Raw genomic sequence first — 24,930 nt, 5'->3', positions numbered from 1 at the left:
TCCCTCCTCCCTCCCCATTCCTTAAAACTCATCATTTGCCAATAGCTTTCAAAGTTGTCCGTTACTTGTTTTTATTTCAGTATATGCCTCTGCAAATTTTTCTAAGAATCACTGCTGCGGCCACTTCTCTGTACCTTTTTGATGATATCCGCTAAGTTAGTTTTTCAAAGATGAATATAGCAGGTCTTAACTTTCTAAATTTCAGGCATCAGAGTGCCAGAAAGTCAGCTTATATCCAGGAAGAAGCTTAGGGATCTTGATATTTAGAAATGCACGATTTGGGAATCATGTTTCCCATTCTTTGCCAGTCTATTCACATATTCCACATGTGTAAAGAATGATTTTTTTTAAGTCCCCCCCCCCCCCCCGTCATTTCTGCTGTTATTTCAATTACCTTACTGTGGCAGTAAATTAGGGCAAGATGAAGAAATATTGTGTTCATTATAAATTTAAATATTTGGGGGAACTATTCTGGAAACTTTCTACCATTATAATATTGTCTTGGTTAATTCTATTATTTTTCAGATAATAGAACTAAGAATAGACGTTAGAAATTTTCTATTTTTACTCTGTCATTGAACAGAAAAAGAAACTAAAGAAACAGATATCCTGAGAAAATAAAATGACTCAACCATTTTATGACAGAAAGGACAAGAACCCAAGTTTCAATGCTCTCAAAAACCTTTGTTTTTCCCAGGGCATCAAACTTTGCTACTTTGAAGACTCTTTATCCTTATGATAGAGTTTTCTAAGGTGAATGGATAAGAAGATCTACTGGAATGAAAGAAGTAAAAATTATAATTTATAGTTTTATCTTTTCTTTGAAAAGAAATTTTGTTTTTATATGTCTTAGAATACACAGATAATGATTTAAGTAAAAAATTATAAAGATAAATATAATGGGGGGAATAACCATTATGCTGTATTTTCAAACAAACTTTCGAAAACACTAATCCGCCTGCAATGCAGGAGATGCAGGTCAGTCCCTGGGTCAGGAAGACCCCCTGGAGGAGGAAACAGTGACCCCCTGGAGGAGGAAACAGTAACCACCTCTAGTAGTCTTGCCTGGAATATTCCATGGACAGAAGAGCCTTGCCAGGGTGTCGCAAAGAGTCAGACATGGCTGAGCAGCAGCAGAAACATCAATAGTGACAATAACAAATCAATAACATCAACTAAACTATTGACATTTGTTGAAGCATTTGCACATATGAAACATTGTAATAATGTTATATTAACTGTGGAAAATTCAGAAAGAAATGGTAATACCAGACTACCTGACCTGCCTCTTGAGAAACCTATATGCAGGTCAGGAAGCAACAGTTAGAACTGGACATGGAACAACAGACTGGTTCCAAATAGGAAAAGGAGTACGTCAACTTCTATGCAGAGTACATCATGAGAAACGCTGGGCTGGAAGAAGCACAAGCTGGAATCAAGATTGCCAGGAGAAATATCAATAACCTCAGATATCAAGATGACACCACCCTTATGGCAGAAAGTGAAGAACTAAAGAGCCTTTTGATGAAAGTGAAAGAGGAGAGTGAAAAGGTTGGCTTAAAGTTCAACATTCAGAAAAAGAAGATCATGGTATCTGGTCCCATCACTTCATGGGAAATAGATGGGGAAACAGTGGAAACAGTGTCAGACTTTATTTTTTGAGCTCCAGAATCACTGCAGATGGTGACTGCAGCCATGAAATTAAAAGACACTTACTCCTTGGAAGGAAAGTTATGACCAACCTAGATAGCATAGTCAAAAGTAGAGACATTACTTTGCCAACAAAGGTCCGTCTACTCAAGGCTATGGTTTTTCCAGTGGTCATGTATGGATGTGAGAGGTGGACTGTGAAGAAAGCTGAGCACCGAAGAATTGATGCTTTTGAACTGTGGTGTTGGAGAAGACTCTTGAGATTCCCTGGACTGCAAGGAGATCCAACCAGTCCATTCTGAAGGAGATCAGCCCTGGGATTTCTTTGGAGGGAATGATGCTGAAGCTGAAACTCCAGTACTTTGGCCACCTCATGCGAAGAGTTGACTCATTGGAAAAGACTCTGATGCTGGGAGGGATTGGGGGCAGGAGGAGAAGGGGACGACAGAGGATGAGATGGCTGGATGGCATCACTGACTCGATGGACGTGAGTCTGAGTGAACTCCGGGAGTTGGTGATGGACAGGGAGGCCTGGCGTGCTGCGATTCATGGGGTCGCAGAGTCGGACACGACTGAGTGACTGAACTGAACTGAACTGAACATTAATTTAATTACTCCAGTAACTCTGAAAGATTATCCACACTCTTCAGGTGAAGCTACTTAGGCATACCAGCATTAAAAAACTTGTCCAGTGAGTGAGTTAACATAACTCTGTGATTGACCTTGCTTTAGTAAATCACTTTTATTTTATATTTAACTTCATTATTGTGAAGAAAATTTGACCTAAAGATTTATAAATAACATCAGATCAGATCAGTTGCTCAGTCATGTCCGACTCTTTGCGACCCCATGAATCGCAGCACGCCAGGCCTCCCTGTCCATCACCAACTCCCGGAGTTCACTCAGACTCACGTCCATCGAGTCAGTGATGCCATCCAGCCATCTCATCCTCTGTCGTCCCCTTCTCCTCCTGCCCCCAATCCCTCCCAGCATCAGAGTCTTTTCCAATGAGTCAACTCTTCGCATGAGGTGGCCAAAGTACTGGAGTTTCAGCTTCAGCATCATTCCCTCCAAAGAAATCCCAGGGCTGATATCCTTCAGAATGGACTGGTTGGATCTCCTTGCAGTCCAAGGGACTCTCAAGAGTCTTCTCCAACACCACAGTTCAAAAGCATCAATTCTTCGGTGCTCAGCCTTCTTCACAGTCCAACTCTCACATCCATACATGACCACAGGAAAAACCATAGCCTTGACTAGACGGACCTTTGTTGGCAAAGTAATGTCTCTACTTTTGACTATGCTATCTAGGTTGGTCATAACTTTCCTTCCAAGGAGTAAGTGTCTTTTAATTTCATGGCTGCAGTCACCATCTGTAGTGATTTTGGAGCCCCGAAAAATAAAGTCTGACACTGTTTCCACTGTTTCCCCATCTATTTCCCATGAAGTGATGGGACCAGATGCCATGATCTTCGTTTTCTGAATGTTGAGCTTTAGGCCAACTTTTTCACTCTCCACTTCACTTTCATCAAGAGGCTTTTGAGTTCCTCTTCACTTTCTGCCATAAGGGTGGTGTCATCTTGATATCTGAGGTTATTGATATTTCTCCTGGCAATCTTGATTCCAGCTTGTGTTTCTTCCAGCCCAGCGTTTCTCCTGATGTACTCTGCTTAGAAGTTAAATAAACAGGGTGACAATATACAGCCTTGACGAACTCCTTTTCCTATTTGGAACCAGTCTGTTGTTCCATGTCCAGTTCTAACTGTTGCTTCCTGACCTGCATACAAATTTCTAAAGAGGCAGATCAGGTGGTCTGGTATTCCCATCTCTTTCAGAATTTTCCACAGTTTATTGTGATCCACACAGTCAAAGGCTTTGGCATAGTCAATAAAGCAGAAATAGATGTTTTTCTGGAACTCTCTTCCTTTTTCTATGATCCAGCAGATGTTAGCAATTTGATCTCTGATACACACACACACACACACACACCATATATATATATATATATATATATATATATATATATATATGTATGCTCAGCCAGTCAATTGTGTCCAACTCTTTGTGACCCTACAGACCGTAGTACCAGGCTCCTCTGTCCATGGGATTATCCATGCAAGAACACTGGAGTGGGTTAACATTTTCTCCTCCAGGGATATGGATATATATATATACACATATATACACCAGTCTTTAATAAGTATGTTCATGAAAAACTATGAAGTTCTAAGTTGTATGAATTCAGGGACTATACTGCTCACCAGTGAGTTCTGTCAGCAGTGATATGCCTGGCATAAAACAAGAGTGTGATAAATATTCATGAACTGTATAGTACCCAATCGGGACAGATTCAATGTGATTTTTTTATATGTACATTCACCTTTGAACTAGGACTCATGCTATTATTTCTTACGGATGCCACACCTAGCACTAAATAAATAATCTTTTAACATTTCTCAAAAATAAGTATTTTAAGAAATACCACCATTATGGAATTACTTATTTATTGTAGAATTTTCAGAAAAACATTTTCCATTATATTACCCAGAATCCCTCTGGGTAGCATCTCTATAAAAAGCCAACTATTTTAACACAGTTTTAGCTACGCAAAGGAAATTTAATGTAACATGAGAGATCAAAACAGTAGTTTGGCAGTAGGTGTGGGATGGAGGATGATTAAAAGTTATTATCTTTTCCATACTTTTAAATAAAGAATTAAGGACACTTTAAGACATTAAAAGATATAGTTCAGAAGGTTGGCGTTATGAAAATTCATCAGGAACATAGAACTTCCATGCTCTTACAGGATGAGAAACATAATGGAAATACTCCAGACAATGATCAATCTATATTGTACTTAAATCCACTGAAATCCTACTCTACTTGCAGTTATTATATGCAAGTTTTAAAAGCATCATTTTAACTATGACCATCAATGACACAGAGCTGGCATTTATAAAATCTCTAATGTTCCAAATTCTGCCTATTATTTATATCTCCTTGTCTTTCACTCGGTTTTACTTTTAATTTATTGAATCTTTTTAGCACAAAAGTTAACATACTTTAGTCATCTTGTATCTTTATATAGCTTTAAAATTTAGAGAAAATGAGTCAATATTCACCATAATCTTATGAAAAGTAGGGACACTATTCTTCCCATTTTATAGAGGCAGAAACTGAAATTCTAAGTAATCTCTGGAGTAAAATAATTTGTGTTGAGACAACCCAATCTTCTTATTCTTTTTCCAGAGTTCCGGTTTGACTAAGGTCACTTTTGTCCCAAGTTAATTCCAATGTGTATGTGGTTTATCACTCTTAGCCTCCACTCATTCATCCTTGATATTCAGATTTCCTGTCAGTAGCTTTGTTTTTGGGTTTGCAATTGATCACTCTGTCCAAAACTTTTTTCTAGAACAATTTGAAAAACATTGCCTCTGTTGTTTTTATTCTGTAGTATTTGTTCTATGAAAGAGTCCAATTTAAAATCCATATCAAAGAATATGTAGTGCATTTTGGAGGTAAGAAAATTATGGCTAGAACAATAGATATATTGAAGAGAATTGGCCTAGCCAAACATTCATTTTTGTGAGTTAATGAGGTAAGAATAAATGAGTAATGTGTAAGGTAAAAAAATTTAATGCAATTCTGTTCTTTGGAACAGGGCTATCACTTTGTTGTACAGGAAATTGAGCAGTCATGTAGAAATATAGATTACTGAAACTCCAATTCACTTCTTACATTGTTCATATAGATTCTTGATCTAATATTTCAAATATAGAAAACAATTAAAAAATAATAAGCCTGTGTATGTGAACTATAGGCATGAGTGAGTTATTTAAACCTTTCAGGTTTCAACTGTCAAATCCAAGAAGTAGATTTATATTTATACTTTTTAAGCCAGAAAAATTCATCTTAATTAAAATGTAAATCAACATCTTCTCTTGGTCTTTGGACCTAATAGTAAAATAAAGAGAACCCTATGTGATAATGCAACATCTGATTGTTTTTTGCTCAGGGTTGTGGGAAAAACTAAGAAATCAAGTGAATTGAGTGCACATTTTGACCTTGCTGTTTCATAAAGAAACATTGACCAACCCCGTAATGTGGAAATTTCACATCTTTCCAATTCTCTCTGTATAATTTGAACTGGTTCCCAGCAGCTCATGTTATCATGTTTCCTTTAATAATCCTTGCTTTCATAATTAAAGCCGTTATTAGTTTATCCTTATCATCAGCATTGCTGTTGTCATTATCACTATTTGGAGCAGAGAAGATGTAGGGTTTTTGTACAGGCGCACACCATTTTTATTATAGCTTAAAAGCTAGAAAATATGCTCTTTGAATGCTTGTAGTGTTTATGTAATCAGTTCCTACATTGCCAAGGCTTATTGAAAACAGCTGGGTGCCTGCTGCCTGCCTCACCCTTTGTTGGAACTGTTGCCAGAACAGGTAGTCAGAAATGGAAAGTAAGGAAAAATTCAGGCATCTGGGTGTCTCGCAGGAAAGCAGCTGTGGCTTCCTTAGGAAGCAGTCATTGTTTCCCATCAGCCAAGACTCTGTATCCCCTTGGGTCCAGTTTTGGCATGGCTGGACTAGGAGGATGCGGTTTATGACTTAGGACTTACGCGAGAAAGCATTTGGGCAGTCCCATCTCTGGCAGAACATTGAGAGAAACTCCCCCAAGCTGCAAGCCATATGTGAGCTGTTGGCCTTCTATTTAGCCTACTCTGGGAAGTTCCCATTTACTGGGGCTCTAATCGTTCCTTTGACACAAGCAAAAACAATACAAAAGGATCTTTGCAAAACATATCCTTCCAAGATATACTGTCCTGTTTTTAAAACCAGACATCACTATTATTTCTGTAAACATGGCATTTCCCACCAACCCTCCACCCCCCTACAAATGATCTCATTTCTTTAAGAGACTTGTTTGGTTTCCTAGATAGAAGACAAGTACAAAGAACTTTTTTTTTTTTTAACAGTAGGGTCAAAGTCCTGGATGAGCAGTGTTGAATGATATTCTGCAGGCGTAAATATATTCTCTTCCAGATACAAATTTTTGTACATCAAGTTTTAAAAGTTATTTCTGTGTTGATTTATGTCAGAGACATGCCAGGAGCACTGCTATGTAGGATACACTGAGAATCAGTGTGCTATTGTGGTAGGGTTATATGGCAGGGAATTCTCATTTACCAGGAAAATGGCATTTTGATGGATTAGGACTGTATGATTTTCTTGATAATTTTTGTTGAAGCAAAGCTCTGATTTTGACCTGTAAGTGCTTTTCATTTTAGTAGTCAGAAAAGGCACTAGAAAGGTGTGGTACTTTGAATTTTAGATTAAATATCATGTTTTTTTAGCATTACAGAGAGTCCTGTTAGGACACTTAAGGACCATGATTAATCCAGCAACATTTTATTCAAGAATCTTCAGTTTCAAAACTTACTGGGTATGAGGCAAACAAGTTTATGCCAATGTGAGGGATATTTGGGAAAACTAAATAAAATTTTATTTCTAGTTATAACTAGACTTATTTGCAGAAATATAAAAGTAAAAATTATAGTAGTAAGTAATTTTTAAAGTCATTGGATTATACTTTTTAAAAAAGTGAAGTCAGTGCACAGTTCAAGGAGTCAGGTTATTTTTAATGGTTTACCCATTGCTAATTTTAATACATAAAAATGTCTCAGCACAGAGTTAAACTAGGTAATGTTCATTGAGTTCCTTTATTTTTCCTACTCTTGTTTTATTCTCAACTTTATAGAAACCAAAACAGACTATCCTTAACATTTTTCATTGTCCTGATTTTTTCCCTTCTCACATTTATAAAGAAATTTTTTAAATGTGTAGCTCCATAATAAGTGTAAGAGGAAGGCTATGAGTGTAAAAAGACTGTATCCACAAAATATATCTTTCCTAAGATGTTTTCCCAAAAGAATGGTCATCATTCATCTGAGTAATCATTCTCACATGTGATATCTTTTCTGTTATTAATTTGACCTTATTATAACTCTGTCTTCATGTCTCCATATTGTTTACTGTAGTTCAAGAAAATTTTCTAAAATTTCATCATTATCATTAAGAAATTGGACAATTAGAAAAATATAAAGTGAGGCTTCTGTTTTGACAAGGCAAGCATTCTGATCATACTTTGAGTATAAGTCATGTCTTATCAACTTTGGTTGTCTAATTCTCCTCTATGTGTTACTTCTGGTAAGTTGGGTATTTCTTTGTACCTGTCCTTTTGAAAAACTTCAACAACAAAACTAATCTGGAAAAAACTGAGAAGAAGGAAGCCTGGATATTGAGAGTATACGTATTAAAATATTTAGAAAATTTAGAGAAAATATTTAGGAAATCAGTGTAAATTGAAGATCCATCATTGCATATAAGGAAAGATAAGAATGTACTAAATAATCAAAGAAAGTGAAAGTGTTAGTCACTCAGTCATGTCCAACTCTTTGTGACCCCATGGACAGGCAGCTGGCCAGGTTCCTCTGTCCATGGAATTCTCAAATCCAGAATACTGGAGTGGGTAGCTATTCACTTCTCCAGGGGATCTTCCTGACCCAGGGATCAAACCTGGATCTCCTGCATTGTAGGCAGATTCTCTACCATCTGAGCTACGAGGGACTTAAAAGTCCATGTTACCAGATGGCTGGACTCACAGAGAATGGTTGGTAATACTGGAAATATTTAAAATAATATATCTATAAAGACACTTTATTCATAACTTTGAATTCAGAGAGGAAAGAGTCCACAGATGTTTTTGAGAAATGTAGCATCTATTTTCACTTTATGCTAATTGTGGTTTATTCAGCTTCCACCAGATGGTTTTGTATACACGGTAGCTAGTTCATGCCAACTGTCTTCCAGTATATTCTCTGAATTGTAGGTAGGTTTTGGATCCCACTTGATGAAAGTGAAAGAGGAGAGTGAAAAAGTTGGCTTAAAGCTCAACATTCAGAAAACGAAGATCATGGCATCCGGTCCCATCACTTCATGGCAAATAGATGGGGAAACAGTGGAAACAGTGTCAGACTTTATTTTGGGGGGCTCCAAAATCACTGCAGATGGTGACTGCAGCCATGAAATTAAAAGACACTTACTCCTTGGCAGTAAAGTTATGACCAACCTAGATAGCATATTCAAAAGCAGAGATATTACTTTGCCAACAAAGGTCCGTCTAGTCAAGGCTATGGTTTTTCCAGTAGTCATGTATGGATGTGAGAGTTGGACTGTGAAGAAAGCTGAACATCAAAGAATTGATGCTTTTGAACTGTGGTGCTGGAGAAGACTCTTGAGAGTCCCTTGGACTGTAAGGAGATCCAGCCAGTCCATCCTAAAGGAGACCAGTCCTGGGTGTTCATTGGAAGGACTGATGCTAAAGCTGAAACTCCAGTACTTTGGCCACCTCATGCGAAGAGTTGACTCATTGGAAAAGACCCTGATGTTGGGAGGGACTGGGGGCAGGAGGAGAAGGGGACGACAGAGGATGAGATGGCTGGATGGCATCACCGACTCAATGCACATGAGTTTGGGTGAACTCTGGGAGTTGGTGATGGACAGGGAGGCCTGGTGTGCAGCGATTCATGGAGTTGCAAAGAGTCGGACACAACTGAGTGACTAAACTGAACTGAACTGAAGTGATCTCTAATCTTTTTACTAATATTATGGCTTTCAAATGTCACTGTGATATCTCCAAGGTGGTCTGAGTAAACAATAGGATATTCTATAGGAGTACTGCTGAAAAGGAAAAACATGTTCTTGAGCAATTTAGATTTAAGAAGTGAATAAATTATTGTATGCAATAGGAGTTAGTTATCTCTGGGGAACTGAAGAAATGGTTGTAATAAAGCTTCTGCATTTGTTGTCTAAATTAACTTAGTTCTTTTTTTGTCATGGATCTTTGCCCCGCACTGAGTAGAAAAATAATAAAATACCTGATTTTTCTGGTTTTGGAGTTCAGCTGAATTATTTTAAAACTTTGTTTATTTTGTGTTTTCTTTTTAAAAACATGATTGTGGTATGTTTATTGTATTCTGTTGTTTAAACATTAATTTCAGAAAATATTTAATGATTGAGGAAAACATATATTCTTTTCAAATAAGCCACTGTTAGTACATAGGCATTCACAAGAATTTTCTTTTCATATTGTTCTTTAATTAGTAACATTAATATATACTTTTTAGCAAATGTAAAATTATACTATTTGATTTAGTGTCTAAATAGTAATGAATCTTTATAAGACTTTATATTAAACATAGCTGTGATTATACTTTCCCTTACATAGGGTACAGAAATAAAAACAGAGAACACAAGACTTCCAAGTAAAAGGTGCAGTGTCTAGAAATATTTCTCTTAAGCCTTTTGTTTGTCTACATATGACTCAGTATTTTGTTCATACATAGGATATACTGGAAGTAAAATCAATAGTTCTCAACTTCTTTTGAGTTGGAATTTGTCAAATTGTGTTCTTGAAAAATTCTAGGGGAAAAAAAATATTGTTATCTAATATATTTTAGGGCTTTGCAGGCAGCTCAGTAGTAAAGAATATGCCTGCTAAACAGGAGACCAGGTTTTCATCCCTGGGTCAGGAAGATCCCCTGGAGAAGGAAATGCTAACCTACTCCAGTATTCTTGCCTGGGAAATCCCATGGACAGAGGAGCCTGGCAGACTACATCCATGGGGTGGCAAAGAGTCATATACAACTTAGTGACTAACCAACAACAACAATATTCAAATGTTTTCATTTCAGAAGGACCTTCAATACATGTGGCTTCACTTTCTATTCTAGTTCTGTTTGTGTTTATTTATTCTCTTGCATTAATAGGAAATAGAGATTTTTTTTATCGATTCAGGTCTGATTTTAAATTCCTATCTATATAGTAGACAGTAGTCATCTTTAAAAAATATATATTGTTCAAAAGTATACTTAACAAAGAATTGGTTTTATTTTTCTTCAAATAATTCAATAATTATTTGAAAATAATTCAAATAAAACTTCTGTATATTTAATGTGTTTCCCTTAAAAAAAATGCTGCTGTTGTGGTTGTTACCCTTGTGTTAAATAGCCAGTTACCTTGTATCTTATGGACTTCACCAATATCAGACAAAGAATTTGTAAATAAAAATATACTCTTCACTCTATAGGTAGGGTGTGATTTGTTAGTGATACTAAATAGGCACATTCATTCCAGAAGAATTTTAGGAAAGCAACATGGAAGTCTAAATTTGGCTGAAAATGTACACAGTGAAGTACAATCATACTTTGGAGATATTAAAGATTTGGTTCCAGAACAGCATAGTAAAGGAATACTGCACTAAATGAGTTACACAATTTCTTTGGTTTCCCACTGCATATAAATTATGTTTACACTATAGTCTCTTAAGTGTATAGTTCAATCATGTCTTTAACAATTTTACATACCTTAATTAAAAATGCTTTATTGGTAAAAATGCTAACCATAACCTAAACCTTTAGTGAGTTATAGGAGTACCATCAAAGACCACAGATCACTGCAACAAATACAACAATAATGAGTGTGAAATTTGTGAGAATTACCAAAATGTGATACAGAGATAGGAAGTGAACAATTGTTGTTGGAAAAAAATAACACCTATAAACTTGCTCCATGCAGATTTGACAAAGATTATCCCATATAGATTTCAGACCATACTACAAAGCTACAGTCATCAAAGCAGTATGGTACTTGCTCAAAAACAGACATATAGATTAATGGGTTAATCTAGACCCATTAATTATATATGGCCAAACATATATGACCCAAATAGACATATAGATTAATGGAACAAGATAGAAAGCCCAGAAATAAACCCAGGCACTTCTGATCAATTAATCTATGACAAAGGAAGCAAGAATATACAATGGAGAAAAGACTGTCTCTTCAAAAAGTGGTGCTAGGAAAACTGGGCAGCTACTTGTAAGATAACAAAATTAGAACATACCTTTACACCTATATAAAAATAAACTCAAAATGGATTAAAGACATACATGTAAGACTGGATACTATAAAACTCCTAGAGAAAACAGGCAGTACACTCTTTGACATAAATTGCAGGAGTATTTTTGGGAGGATCCATCCCCTAGAGTAATAGAAATAAAAACAAAAGTAAATAAATGGGACCTAATTAAACTTAAAGCTTTTGCACAGCAAATTTAGTCTATAAACAAAATGAAGAGATGGCATATGGAGTGGAAGAAAATATTTACAAACAATGCTACTGATAAGGGATTAATTTCAAAAAATACACAAACAGCTCATATAGCTTAATACCAAAAAAAAAAAAAAAAAAATGGACAGAAGGCCTAAACAGACATTTTTCCAAAGAATGCAAACTGATAGACAACAAGCACATGAAAAGATGCTCAACATATCTAATTATTAGAAAAATACAAATCAAAACAAAAATGAGGTATCACTTTACACCAGTGAGAATGGCTATCATTAAAATATCTACAAATAGTAGATGTTGGAGAGGGTGTGGATAAAAAGGAACCCTTCTTCACTGTTGGGTTTCCCTGGTGGCTCAGACAGTAAAGAATCTGCCTGGGTTTGATTCCTGGATTGGGAAGATTTCCTGGAGAAGGGAATGGCAACCCACTGCAGTATTCTTGCCTAGAGAATTCCATGGGCAGAGGAGACTGGTAGGCTACAGTCCATGGGATTGGAAAGCATTGGAAATGACTGAGCAACTAACAATTTCCTTATATACACAGTTGGTGAGAAGGTAAGTTGGTGCAGCCACTATGAAGAACAGTATGGAGGTACCTTTATAAAACTAAAAATAGTATTACCATATGATCCTGCAGTCCCACTCTTTGCATATATCTAGAGAAAACCATCGGAGAAGGAAATGGCACCCCACTCCAGTACTCTTGCTTGGAAAATCCCATGGACGGAGGAGCCTGTTAGGCTGCAGTCCATGGGGTCTCTGAGGGTCGGACATGACTGAGCAACTTCACTTTCACTTTTCACTTTCATGCATTGGAGAAGGAAATGGCAACCCACTCCAGTGTTCTTGCCTGTAGAATCCCAGGGATGGGGGAGCCTGGTGGGCTGCTGTCTATGGGGTCACACAGAGTCGGACACGGCTGAAGTGACTTAGCATAGCATAGCATAGAGAAAACCATAATTCAAAAAGATACATACATGCCAATTTTCAGGAGCACTGTTTACAGTAGCCAAGATACAGAAGCAACCTAAATTTCCATTGACAGCTTGATGGATAAGGAAGATGAGGTACATATATACAATAGAATATTGTTGTTGTTTAGTCGCCCAGTTGTGTCCAACTCTTTGTGACTCCATGGACTGCGGCAAGCCAGGCCTCCCTGGCACTAACCATCTGCAAAAATTTGCTCAAGTTCATGTCCATTGCATCGGTGATGGCATCCAGCCATCCCATGCGCTGACACCTCTTCTCCTGCGTTCAGTCTTTCCCAGCATCAGGGACCTTTCCAGTGAGTCAGCTGTTCGTATCAGATGACCAAAGTACTGGAGCTTCAGCTTCATCATCAGTCCTTCCAATGAATATTCAGGGTTGATTTCCCTTAAGATTGACTAGTTTGATCTCCTTGCTGTCCAAGGGGCTTGGAAGTCTTCTCCAGTACCACAGTTTGAAGGCAATAGAATATTACTCTGCCATAAAAAAGTGAAATCATACTATTTGCTGCAACATAGATGAACCTAAAGATTACCTTATTAAAGGAAGTAAGACAAATATTATTATATGATATCACTTATATGTGGAATCTAAAAATAAAACACAAATGAACTTATTTATGAAACAGAAATAGACTCACAGACATAGAAAACAAATGTATGGTTACCAAAGAGGATAGAGGGGGAGGGATGAGAGATAAATTAGGAGTTTAAGATTAACATATACACACTACAGAATATAAAATAGATAACCAACAATGACCAACTATATAGCGCAGGGAACTATACTCAGTATCTTATAATAACCTATAATGGAAAAGAATCTGAAAAAGAAGATATATATATATATGTATTACTGAATCACTTTGCTGTGTACCTGAAATTAGCACAACATTGTAAATTAACCGTATTTCAATTTTTAAAAGTTTAAAAAGATTAGATGCCAAATTTGCTCCATTTTTAATAAGGTCTCTATCTAACAGGGAGGAGCACAATGACATGTCAGTTCCCACTGACATTTTATTATAGATTAATGGCTCAGATTAGGCACCTGCCAGATGATGAACTTTGGGGAAAGGGGTGGAGAAAACGTGGAGAGCATCTGTACAGGCCAAAGTTCAAGCATCAGAGTCCAGGGCTCTGGGAAGTCAAGGAAATAGCCTGAAGACAAGGGCCACTAATGATGTGTTACATGGGGAGGGCTTGACACCAAGAGTGAACTTCCTCTGTTTCATATTTTGAATCCAGCTGTTAAAATCATGGGACTTGCCCAGACCTAGAGTAAAATAAGTGTTCATTGAGTTTGTTTATGTATCCGGAAACATCATATCTAGAGATTAAGGAAGAATATTGTAAAAAAAAAAAAAAAATGCTATGGTTGCCATTTACTCTTACATTAGCCTAAGTAGTGGTTCTCCTGCCTTCATTGTACAAATTGTTGATTGAGAAATATTTTAATGAATATTTAAACTTGAATGACACATTTAACCTGATCAAATATGGAGAACTAAAAGGAACAGCCTAATACAAAAATTGAGAGAAAGGTTGGATGAGGGAAAATTTTAAATGAAATGACTGTAGTAATCAAGTGATCATACTGAGTCTATGTTAAGTAATTTTCCATGTTAAAATTATATATGAAATACATGTTTATATCTATTATATATATAAACACACTGAAAAATATAAAAGCAAATCAGTGTTTTCTTACTTAACTATTTTCTAGTAAAACAGGGTGTCTATTTCAGTCATAAATATTTTGAGAAGGTCCTATTCATTGTGTTTACTTTCTATGATCCTGTGCCAATTTGCATTTCATTATATATAAAAAAAATCCACTTTATGCTTAAAATATTGATTGTGAAAAGGTCTTAGCAATCTAGTAGTTACTGGCAAAAAATATAGGTGATTACTAAAAGAGAAAATGAATTCATTATTGATGTACACATTCACTGAACTAATTTTCCAGGATGTGTAGTTTGATTTTCTGGAGGTCATTAAGTAAACAAAAAACATCATGCCAGTTCTGATATTTAATATTTACTCCTTGGTAAAACACATAAATTATGAGTTCCCATTGCTCACCAACAAACTGTTTGCTAATTCTCCAAGTTTGCCATGAAAATAAAACATTATAATCTAGTAAAAAGCACCTAAGACAGTGCCCAGCCTAAGCAAGGGTCTCATTGCACATTCATCTTGAATGTGAATCTGATCTCTTTTCTTCATTAGCTTTTCTTCTCCATCTATTTGGAGGGGTAACACATAGGGGCCTGAAAAAAATAGGAAACCAAAAACAGAAAACAAAACCACAAACTGTGCAACATTGCATTTTTTGGTAAGAAGCTCAATTGTATCCAACTCTTTGTGACCCCTTGGACTGTAGCCTGCCAAGCTCCTCTGTCCATGGAATTCTCCAGACAAGAATACTGGAGTGGGTTGGCATTCTCTTCTCCAGGAGATCTTCCCAACCCAGGGATCGAACCCAGGTCTCCCTCATTACAAGCAGATTCTTTACCATCTGAGCCACCAGGAAAGCCCTAAAAGCACTTTGGTTAATTGGAAAAGACAAGATCCCTGTGTTTCAGTTAGGAACAGATCCTTAAGAAAGTAGGACTGGAATTATAGTTTCAAAAGTAGAAAGATACAGTTGAGAAGTAGTGAATTAACAGCAAAAGCATATACTAAATTATAATCTTTTTTATTCTCTTGTTAGATCAGAAGTTCTTAACATTTAAGAGACCCAAGATGAAAGTACAGATCATCTAGTAGGTAGAGAGTAGGGATGAGAAGAATTATGACAGACTCACAAAATTGTACATACAGTTTTACAGATTTCACTGAAATCATACTCCCTAGACTTCAACCAATGAAATAATCCATGTGACCCTAGGCATTAGATTCAAAACCAATAAAAACTTTTACTGCCAAATAAATTTCAGATCCAAGTGCGTTGCACAGCACAAGTTGCTCAATTAATATTAGGGACCTAAATTAAACTATTTACACTGATATCATAGATTTATCACCTCTGTTCCATTTGAAAACTGTCTTCTCAGCTATCCCTCTGTCAGCAGTAACCCATATTCATATATAAATGTAATTCACTGTGCAGTCTACTACCTTTCACAAATACTTCCTTTTCTTTGCTTGGTACCACCATGAGAAATCCCATGAGGTCATTTTACTTGGATCACAGTCAAAAGAAACAAAATCAAAACCAGCCTTTAAATAAACTGTATTTGATTTCTGAGGCAACTCCAGAATGTTAATGTTATTCTTAACTCCTGCCTCAATATAACGTTTTATTTTATTCTTGCTACTTTTTTTTATACTGTCGATGTTATAGGCTGGAAGTAATACATGGATTTGAATAAAACTATCACATTAGTTAATATGAAGGATAATGGTTCTGTAGAAAAAGAAGGTTCATATGAAACTGAACAACCCATAATCTAATTATCCATCTAATCTAAATATCCAGGTTTAAGAAGGTCTTGTTATTTTCATATCCAGGCTTTAATAGCAAAATCACAGTAGTTCGAGGTATTTTCTGTGACTGCATGACTGGCTTCAGCCAACGGCTTTGGCTTCATTTTAGTCTGTCACCCCAAAACTGTTCCCATGCCTTCATCTTTTTACTTACACATGTTTCTTTGTATACATTTTACTGGATCTCTCAGTAATAGTGATCTTTCAGGGAAGAGGCACATGGTCCTGTTTTAATCTTTTGAAGAAGATTGCACAATAAAAGAAAATATTGAGAAACTTTCACAGCTATCCACATGTCCTCAGCTGTTTGAGCATTTTTCATCATCACTCTAATAACACCTAAAATGGGGATCGTGAAAGTAATCATATAGCTTAATTTAATGCATAGATAAAGGGAAAGGTTGACTTTGGGAACCTCCTAGGTGTACGACTATGACTAGTGCCTAGATGTTAACTCAAGAAGAGTCAAAGAGGTGTGTGTTTGGGTCACTATGGCATTTAGATGACACACAGTGAGGAATTCCGCAACCTGTGAACTCTTACTGAGGATGGCTGAATTATTCTTGTTATGACTATAAGAACTCAACAATTTTATTTGGCTAAATTTTGATGATTTATTGGGACTATGTGGTGTCACTTGAAAGCAAAAGGAATAAACTCAGTGAACTCTTATGGCTGCCTATCATGATTCAGCAATTTCTTAAATTTTAAAGAGAATTTTGCAGTTACAGTTTTATATCTGGTAAGATCAAGAGACTAAGAAGTTAAGTCAGCAGTCTTTAAAATTTAATACATATTGGGTGAAGTTCATGATATGCTAGGTCACATTGCCTCAGAGAGGAATGATTCCTTAATAACATTTTTATTTCTCCTTTTCCAAAGGCTTCTTAAACTATATAAATAATGAGGTTATTTAGTACAATACAAACAACATGCAGTATGTTGCATGTTGCAAATGCCAGAAGACATCTTCCAAGTGCCAGAAGACAGTTCTGTTTCATTCACTAATTTATAGCCTTATCCCTAGAAATGACCCAGATCTGTGACAGTATTTTTTTTTTAAGCCGCAGAAACAAAGCTTTTTAATCCTACTCTTCATATAGTGTGTTTTAAGCTGGATTGGCTAAATTCTATTACTGAACAACTGCTAGGTTAAATTTGAATAATTTAATTGCTTAAAATACGTTTATTCACTTTCCCCTAGAGAAGTATTTCTAACTCAGTTGAACTGAAGTGTTGAATCCATTTTAATTGTTCTTCCTCTCTGTGTTTTATTTCTTCAGATATTTTTTTCCATCTGCATTGCATTCTGGGGAGTAAGGAGTGTGAAGCAACTTGTTTCAGACCCTTGGAGATAACTTACGTTTGTATACAATTCTCTTGTTTTAATTATTTGTCCACAATTGTAATATGTTACTACTCTCTATGGAAATATAATTATCTTATATAATGATTGTGTGAACAGTTTTTCTAATGAAAGGTAGATAACATCTATATACTCTTGCTTCCTTTTCACATTTATCATTCTCTATTAAAATTAAAGTCAGCTGCACTTACTTTATTCCTAGGGTGGAAAGAAAATGATGTCAAATAGAATGATATTATGTACACTGGTAACATCTAAGCCAATGAGTATGAGAAGAAGTAATAAAACTTCAAAACAGCTGAAAGAATGAAGATTTTATTTTCATTGGTTTGACAATTTTTCACTTGCTGTCTGCTAAAATTGTGCTTGGAAACATATTTGTTGTCATAAAAATGTATTACATGAGTTGTCTGCCTAAGGCTAGGTTTACCTTTGAAAGCCATATAACGTAAGGAGTAACGTTACACAAAATGACATCACTAAAATGAAAATGAACAGGATTTGTCAGAATTCATTTATTCAACAGATTATTTGTGATGCGTATGTCTAATATGTTTGGCCAATTCTGTCAAATTGAGGGGTGTGGAGTATTTCTGCATTATTTTTAGTTGTCTCACAATCATGTTAATAATACTCTTTAAATAAAATTACCCCAGGTATTCTGTGTACATTTTTCATGGGAATTGTAAAAATCTGCTATGTGTTTCTTTAGGATGGAGCTGACAGGAAATGGTTCACCAACTTTCCCTCTTCTAGTATTTCTTAGATTTTTTGTTGTTGTTGTTTAATCTTTTTTTATATTGAAGGATAATTTCTTTACAAAGTTGTATTGGTTTTGCTGTGAAGGTGAAGTCGCTCAGTCATGTCTGACTCTTTGAGACCCCATGGACTGTAGCTTACCAGGCTTCTCCGTCCATGGGATTCTCTAGGCAAGAGTACTGGAGTTGGGTTACCATTTCCTTCTCCAGGGGATCTTCCCGACCCAGGGATCGAACCTGGGTCTCCTGCATTGGAGTCAGATGCTTTAACCTCTGAGCCACCAGGGAAGCCCTGTACAGCAATGCAAAACAACTGTTAAGTATGTGTGTACCGCCTCTCTCTTGAAACTCGCTCCCACATTCCTCATCCCACCCATTTAGGTCCTTACAGATTGCCAGGCTGGGCCCCCTGTGTTATACAGCAGCCTCCCACCAGCTATCTGTTTTACACATGATAGTGTATATATGGGGCTTCCCTGGTGGCTCAGAGGTTAAAACGTCTGCCTGCAATGCAGGAGACCTAGTTTCGATCCCTGGGTTGGGAAGAGCCCCTGGAGAAGGAAATAGCAACCCACTCCAGTATTCTTGCCTGGAGAATCCCATGGACGGAGGAGCCTGGTGGGCTATAGTCCACGGGGTCGCAAAGGGTCGGACACGACTGAGCGACTTCACTCACTTTACTAGTGTATATATGTCGATGCTGCTGTTTCTATTCATCCCACCCTCTCCTTCTCCTACTGTGTCCACAAGTCCATTCTCTACATCTGACTCTCTATTCCTGCCCTGCAAACATGTTCATCAGTACTGTTTTTCTGATTCCATATATATGCATCAATATATGATGTTTGTTTTTCTCTTTAAAACTTATTTCACTCTGTATAACAGGCTCTAGGTTCATCCAACTCAGCTCAACTGACTCACATCCATTCCTTTTTATGGCTGAGTAATATTCCATTGTATAAATATACCACAACTTTCTTATCCATTCATCTGTCAGTGGACATATACTTTGCTTCCATGTCCTGACTATTGTGAATAGTACTTCTATGAATATTGGGGTACATGTGTCTTTTTGAATTATGGTTTTTTCAGGGTTCATGCACAGTAGTGGAATTGCTGGGTCATATGGTAATTTTATTCCTAGTTTTTAAAGGAATTTCATACCACTCTCCATAGTGGCTGTAACACTTTAAATTCCCACCGACAATGTAAGAGAGTTCCCTTTTCTCTGCATCCTCTCCAGCATTTATTTTTATAGATTTTTTGATGATGATCATTTTGACTGATGTGAGGTGATACCTCATTATAGTCTTGGCTTGCATTTCTCTGACAATAAGCAGTGTTGAGAATCTTTTCTTGTGTTCTTTGGCCATCTGTATGTCTTCTCTGGGCTTCCCTGGTGGCTCAGTGGTAAAGAATCTGCCTGCCAATGCAGGAGATGCAAGTTCAATCCCTTGGTCAGGAAGATCCCCTGGAGAAGAAAATGGCAACCCACTCCAGTATTCTTGCCTGGGAAATCCCATGTGCGGAGTAGCCTGGCAGCTACAGTCCATGAGGTCAGAAAAGAGTTGGACATGACTTAGAGACCAAATAACAACAATGTCTTCTTTGGAGAAATGTCTATTCAGGTCTTCTGCCCATTTATTTCTTAAAGTCACAGTTTAAGTTACCAAACCTATAAGCACTAAAACAGTTAATACTGTCCTTCACTGAGCTTTGCCTCTGCTCATTGCTGGTTTAAAGATACCGATCAGTTGGCTGACTTATTTTTAATATATGGTTTTTAAGTTTTGAATAGAGAAAAGTTGTGGAAGTAGTAAAAAGAATCGAATTGCAAGGTGTCTGTGCATATTCATGAAGCACATTTATTTTAAAACTGGACAAACAGAGGAAGGTTAAATTTTGCATGATGGAAAAATTAACAAATTATATCGCAAGCGTTAGAAGTAGGGATTTGGCTTTGCTTCATTCATCGTTTTTTTACTTCTTAATTTAACACAGAGTTAGAGCAAATACTTGAACCCATAACAAATATTAGGCTCTATCCTTTTCCCTTACCAACAGTTCTTACTGAAATTTGTGTATTTAGAATCCAATTAAATCAAGGAGCCATCTGCTGGCTTGAAACTGCTAATTTCATAGCACAAAAACTCTGAATACCCATATTCTACATCCTAAATACCCTTCAGTCTATAGGTTACAGCCTTCAAGAACAGCAAAGAAAAGAGAGCTTTCACAAATCATTAAGTAGGTTTTTAATGTGGTAGGACAGTTTACTGATTTCTCCATGAATTATGTATAAATATGTATATATACCTGAATATACATGAATTTATAGGAGTGGCCTAGGATATATATATAAAGAGTAGTTAATGGAAATAAAGAATTCAAAATTGATAAAAGTTATTTTTATGGTGAAGTTTAGTTTTCTTTGAGTGAACTCAAATTTATCCATTTTCTTTTCTTAGTTATTCTCACTATGATTAGAAATGATTTTTCTTAAAGATGCAAACATTTTCAAGTGAGGAGTTTTCAGGCCTTTGAAAGCGGAAGCCATTCCCAGACAGGTAAAGTGTTCCCAAGGCCCAAGGCCTGTTAATTTCCACCTTGTTAATTTTCCAGTCTAGTTTTCTCTTATTGAGCACTAGTACATGATGACAGATCATATAACTATTTTTAATATTATAAATTAATCTTGAGTGATGCCATGTAATTTAAGCTTACTCTTGACTAGAAGCACTTTACCGCTCTCTCTTCTTTCTTTCAAGAGAAAAGCACTAAAAATAGGACTCACCAATTACTCAGCACTTGTACTGGAGAAATGCCAACTGACTGTGAAATAATTATGAGTATTCTCAAGTTTGCTAATCTACTGAAAGGAAGAGGTAGAGAGAGGAAAGATACACTGGTTTATTGAGTAATACTCAAATTTTTTTTTTTTTTTTTACTCTCTATTGTCCTGGTAATTAAGTGCTGTTGAAACTATTTTAAAGAAGAGAATTCTAAGGCTGCTGCTGCTGCTGCTAAGTCACTTCAGTCGTGTCCGACTCTCTGCAACCCCATAGACGGCAGCCCACCAGGCTCCCCCGTCCCTGGGATTCTCCAGGCAAGAACACTGGAGTGGGCTGCCATTTCCTTCTCCAATGCATGAAAGTGAAAAGTGAAAGTGAAGTCGCTCAGTCGTGTCCGACTCTTAGCGACCCCATGGACTGTGGCCCACCAGGGTCCTCCATCCATGGGATTTTCCAGGCAAGAGGAAAGTTAAAAAATGTGCTCAGGCTTACCATGCTTAATCAATAGGCAGAAGAAAATTTAAAACCTCTGAATTCTGACATAGAAGGCCATGTTTCACCATTATATGATGTCATATCCCCAAGGTAAACCTTTGGAATACAGTATCAGGAGTTTAAGTTCAGAAAATTTCTCATTCAATTTGATGCTCCAAGATACAAAACAAAGTTCAGAAAATAAGCCGTTTAGTTACAGGACAAATTAGTTGACTAGATGAATGAGAACAGAACATATAATCTGAGAGCAATAAGACCCCAGGGTTTTTTTTAATAGGATTGCCATATGTCTAAAAGAAATTCATTCCTATACTTGATTTGATAAAACTGCCCATTACTCTCACTCTATTTGTTATGTCACTTACTTTCCCTTCATCTTGTGCTTTCTAGTTATTTTGGTTAATCTTAAGCTAATCACCTCATGACCATGAGATTCAGCCATATGTGGATCTGTCATTGGGTATCCAAAGTTCAGTTAATCACAAAATATGCAAACTTTGTTATATTTAACATGATCAGCTTGTATGAAGGTTTATTGGAGGTTCTCACACTTCACTTTACTGGTTATGTATAATTCAATCTTCCCTGGTGGCTCACATGGTAAGGAATCTGCCTGCAATGCAGGAGACCTGGGTTCGATCCTTGGGTTGGGAAGATCCCCTGGAGAGGAGAATGGCAACGCACTCTAGTACTCTTGCCTGGAGAATCCCAAGAACAGAGGAGCCTGACGGACTATACTCCAATGGGGTCACAAAGAGTCGAACACAACTGAACAACTGACACAGACACACGCACATAATTCAGTAATTCAGTGTACGCTCTTCAGCAGAAGCACTGAGTGGGATTTCTTAAAGTATGGTGTATGTTATGATGAATAGTAATGTGATTTATTAGGGAGAGCAACAGTAGCTAGAAAATGCGGTCTCTTTTTATGTTCCTTTTTTTATTTTTATGTTTGGACCATCCAGAATCCCAAGGAATGATAGAAAACACAGAGCTAGTTTGGCTTTCAGAATCTAAAAATACTTTCCATGTCATGATTTTCAGCAGCATTGTGGAAGGGGTCAGGCCCCATCTTAAATATACCTCAAGGAAAGTAGATTAACAATGTTCTATCTGTTACTGGGATATTTTTTCAGATCTTGCTCCAGACTGCTGCCTTTTCTTCTCAACAGCATAACAGATAACTCCTCCTTCACTAAAGGCTCAATTAGAAAAGTCATTAGCCAAAAAGAAAGCAAATAAGCAAGCATTGATCGTTTTCTCTTGTGGGTTGTGTTTTCTTTTCGGAATTCTGCAAGTGTAATATCTCTTTAGTCAGATTTTCCAATCATTCCAGTCTTGCCAGCATCCATCAATCATAAGTTCATTCCTTGGGTGTGTTCTCCTTTTGTTTTAGCAGCAATATATCCAAAATTCTAACTTGCATAGATTTACATTACAGAAAACAGGAAGAAGCAGCCTTGGTCTTTATGTATCAGGATTATCCATGGATCTTTTTAAAAATTAAAACTCTTGGTAAGAGCATTGGAATTCTGGTTTAGTAAGATTCAAGTGTTGCTAGAGAGTCTATATTCTTCAAAATTCTTTTAATTAAAAAGTTACAGAGGAGAAGACGGGGGCAACAGAGAATGAGATCGTTGGATGGCATCACTGACTCAATGGACATAAGTTTGAGCAAACTCGGGGAGATAGTAAACATAGGGAAACCTGCCTTTCTGCAATCCATGGGGTCGCAAAGAGTCAGACACAACTGAGACTAAACAACAACAACAACAGAGGCTATAAGCAATCTAGAGTGAAAGAAAACTTCTCTAGATTCTAGCCTTGAGTTTCAGAAATATGCAGGAGAAATGCACAATGTAAGGGAATATTTTTTATATAGAAAATTAAAAGACTGGGATGATAATGATTAATTAAGTAAGCATGTATATTTCACTATGTCACCCTGAGAAAAATATCAACTTTAGTATAAGGTTATTTTGGATATACTTACAAGCCTGTGGGGGAAAAAAAACAAACTGAAAGTTTAAAACCTAGGTAAGCATCCCTGAGATTGGGGAGAAGAGGGAAGTCTAGTAGGCAAAGAGATGTGATCAAACAAATATGGGTGCCATAGCTCTATGTTTGCTCCTGATATTTCATTTAATAAGATATTATTAATAGCAGAATTAAAATGTGCTGGATTAGGTTTGGTAGACATCAGTTTTGTACTTTTGGCTTTAGCCAGGGCTTCTTGTGATAATGTGAAAGATAGATGTGCTGTAAAGAGAATTCTTACTTCAACACAAAGTTACATATGAAAGATGTTCACATATCATGGTTTCTGTACCTCCCGCTCTGCCCCATTCAGACAAAGTGCAGCTTCACCAGTAAAATGATGTGTGCCAAGTCAATCAGTGTCTAAGGATGGCTATTCCTTCTAGACAGGATATGTGGGGAATCTGTAACAATGGCATCCGGCGGCCACGTGACATCCTAAGAAGCCGTGCCTTATCCTATACAGGAACAAAATTATCAGGCTGCTAATTTGCATCAGTAAGTCAAAGAATACTTAATAAATGAATGCATGTTTAATGATGTGATGAATTTTTCCAGAAAATTCATCCTAAGTATATAGCTTGTATAAAATGTTTATCAGTCTGTACTATTCACAGGGTGGAGAGAGGCTTAGTGAGACCACTGATTGTATGAAAGCTAGAAGAAATCAATTTGCTGATGAAGCAGTAGCATTTATTTCAAAGGACAGTCCTCATTTTAAGAAAACTCTATCTAGAATCTAGATAATCAGTATGGAGGGTTTTTTTTTAATTTGTTTTGATCATATGGTTAGTTATTTTTATTTTTTGAAAGAATTTTATTTGGAAAATAGTTTTAAATATACTTTTCTATAAGTCTGCAATGTAATAGAATGGATTTTTATTTAATTAATAAGTGTGTGTGTGCGTGTGTGTGTACATGCATACATTTGTGTGTGTGTAAATGAATTAGAGAGGTAAATCTTGTTTGGCACAGTTTAGACAGTTACTCTACCTGTAAGCACTGTGTAATCCGCTCATAATATTCTGAAGACAGGAAATTCTTCCATGTTCTTAAGCACTAACATGATGTGTCCTGTGATGAAGTGCTGCAAATGAAGTTAAATTCTAAATATATTAACTTAGTAAATAACAAGCATTAAAGCAGTTGTGCC

The 24,930-nt window shown here is 36.6% G+C and overlaps 1 protein-coding gene across 1 annotated transcript in view; it reads left to right on the top strand.

Annotated features, from left to right (window-relative positions):
- The window catches only part of AGMO (alkylglycerol monooxygenase), a 392,936-nt gene extending 374,598 nt beyond the window's left edge, over positions 1-18,338 (top strand). Inside the window, exon 13 of the mRNA XM_055589894.1 lies at positions 17,610-18,338. Within this exon, the coding sequence (XP_055445869.1) occupies positions 17,610-17,684 (75 nt within the window). The 3' untranslated portion in view covers positions 17,685-18,338. The remainder of the gene's footprint in view (positions 1-17,609) is intronic.
- The last annotated feature ends 6,592 nt before the right edge of the window (positions 18,339-24,930 follow it).

The sequence above is a fragment of the Bubalus kerabau genome, chromosome 8 (assembly GCF_029407905.1).
Source record: "Bubalus kerabau isolate K-KA32 ecotype Philippines breed swamp buffalo chromosome 8, PCC_UOA_SB_1v2, whole genome shotgun sequence".
In the NCBI taxonomy this organism is placed as follows: Eukaryota; Metazoa; Chordata; class Mammalia; order Artiodactyla; family Bovidae; genus Bubalus; species Bubalus kerabau.
This window is presented reverse-complemented; position numbering and strand designations above follow the sequence as displayed.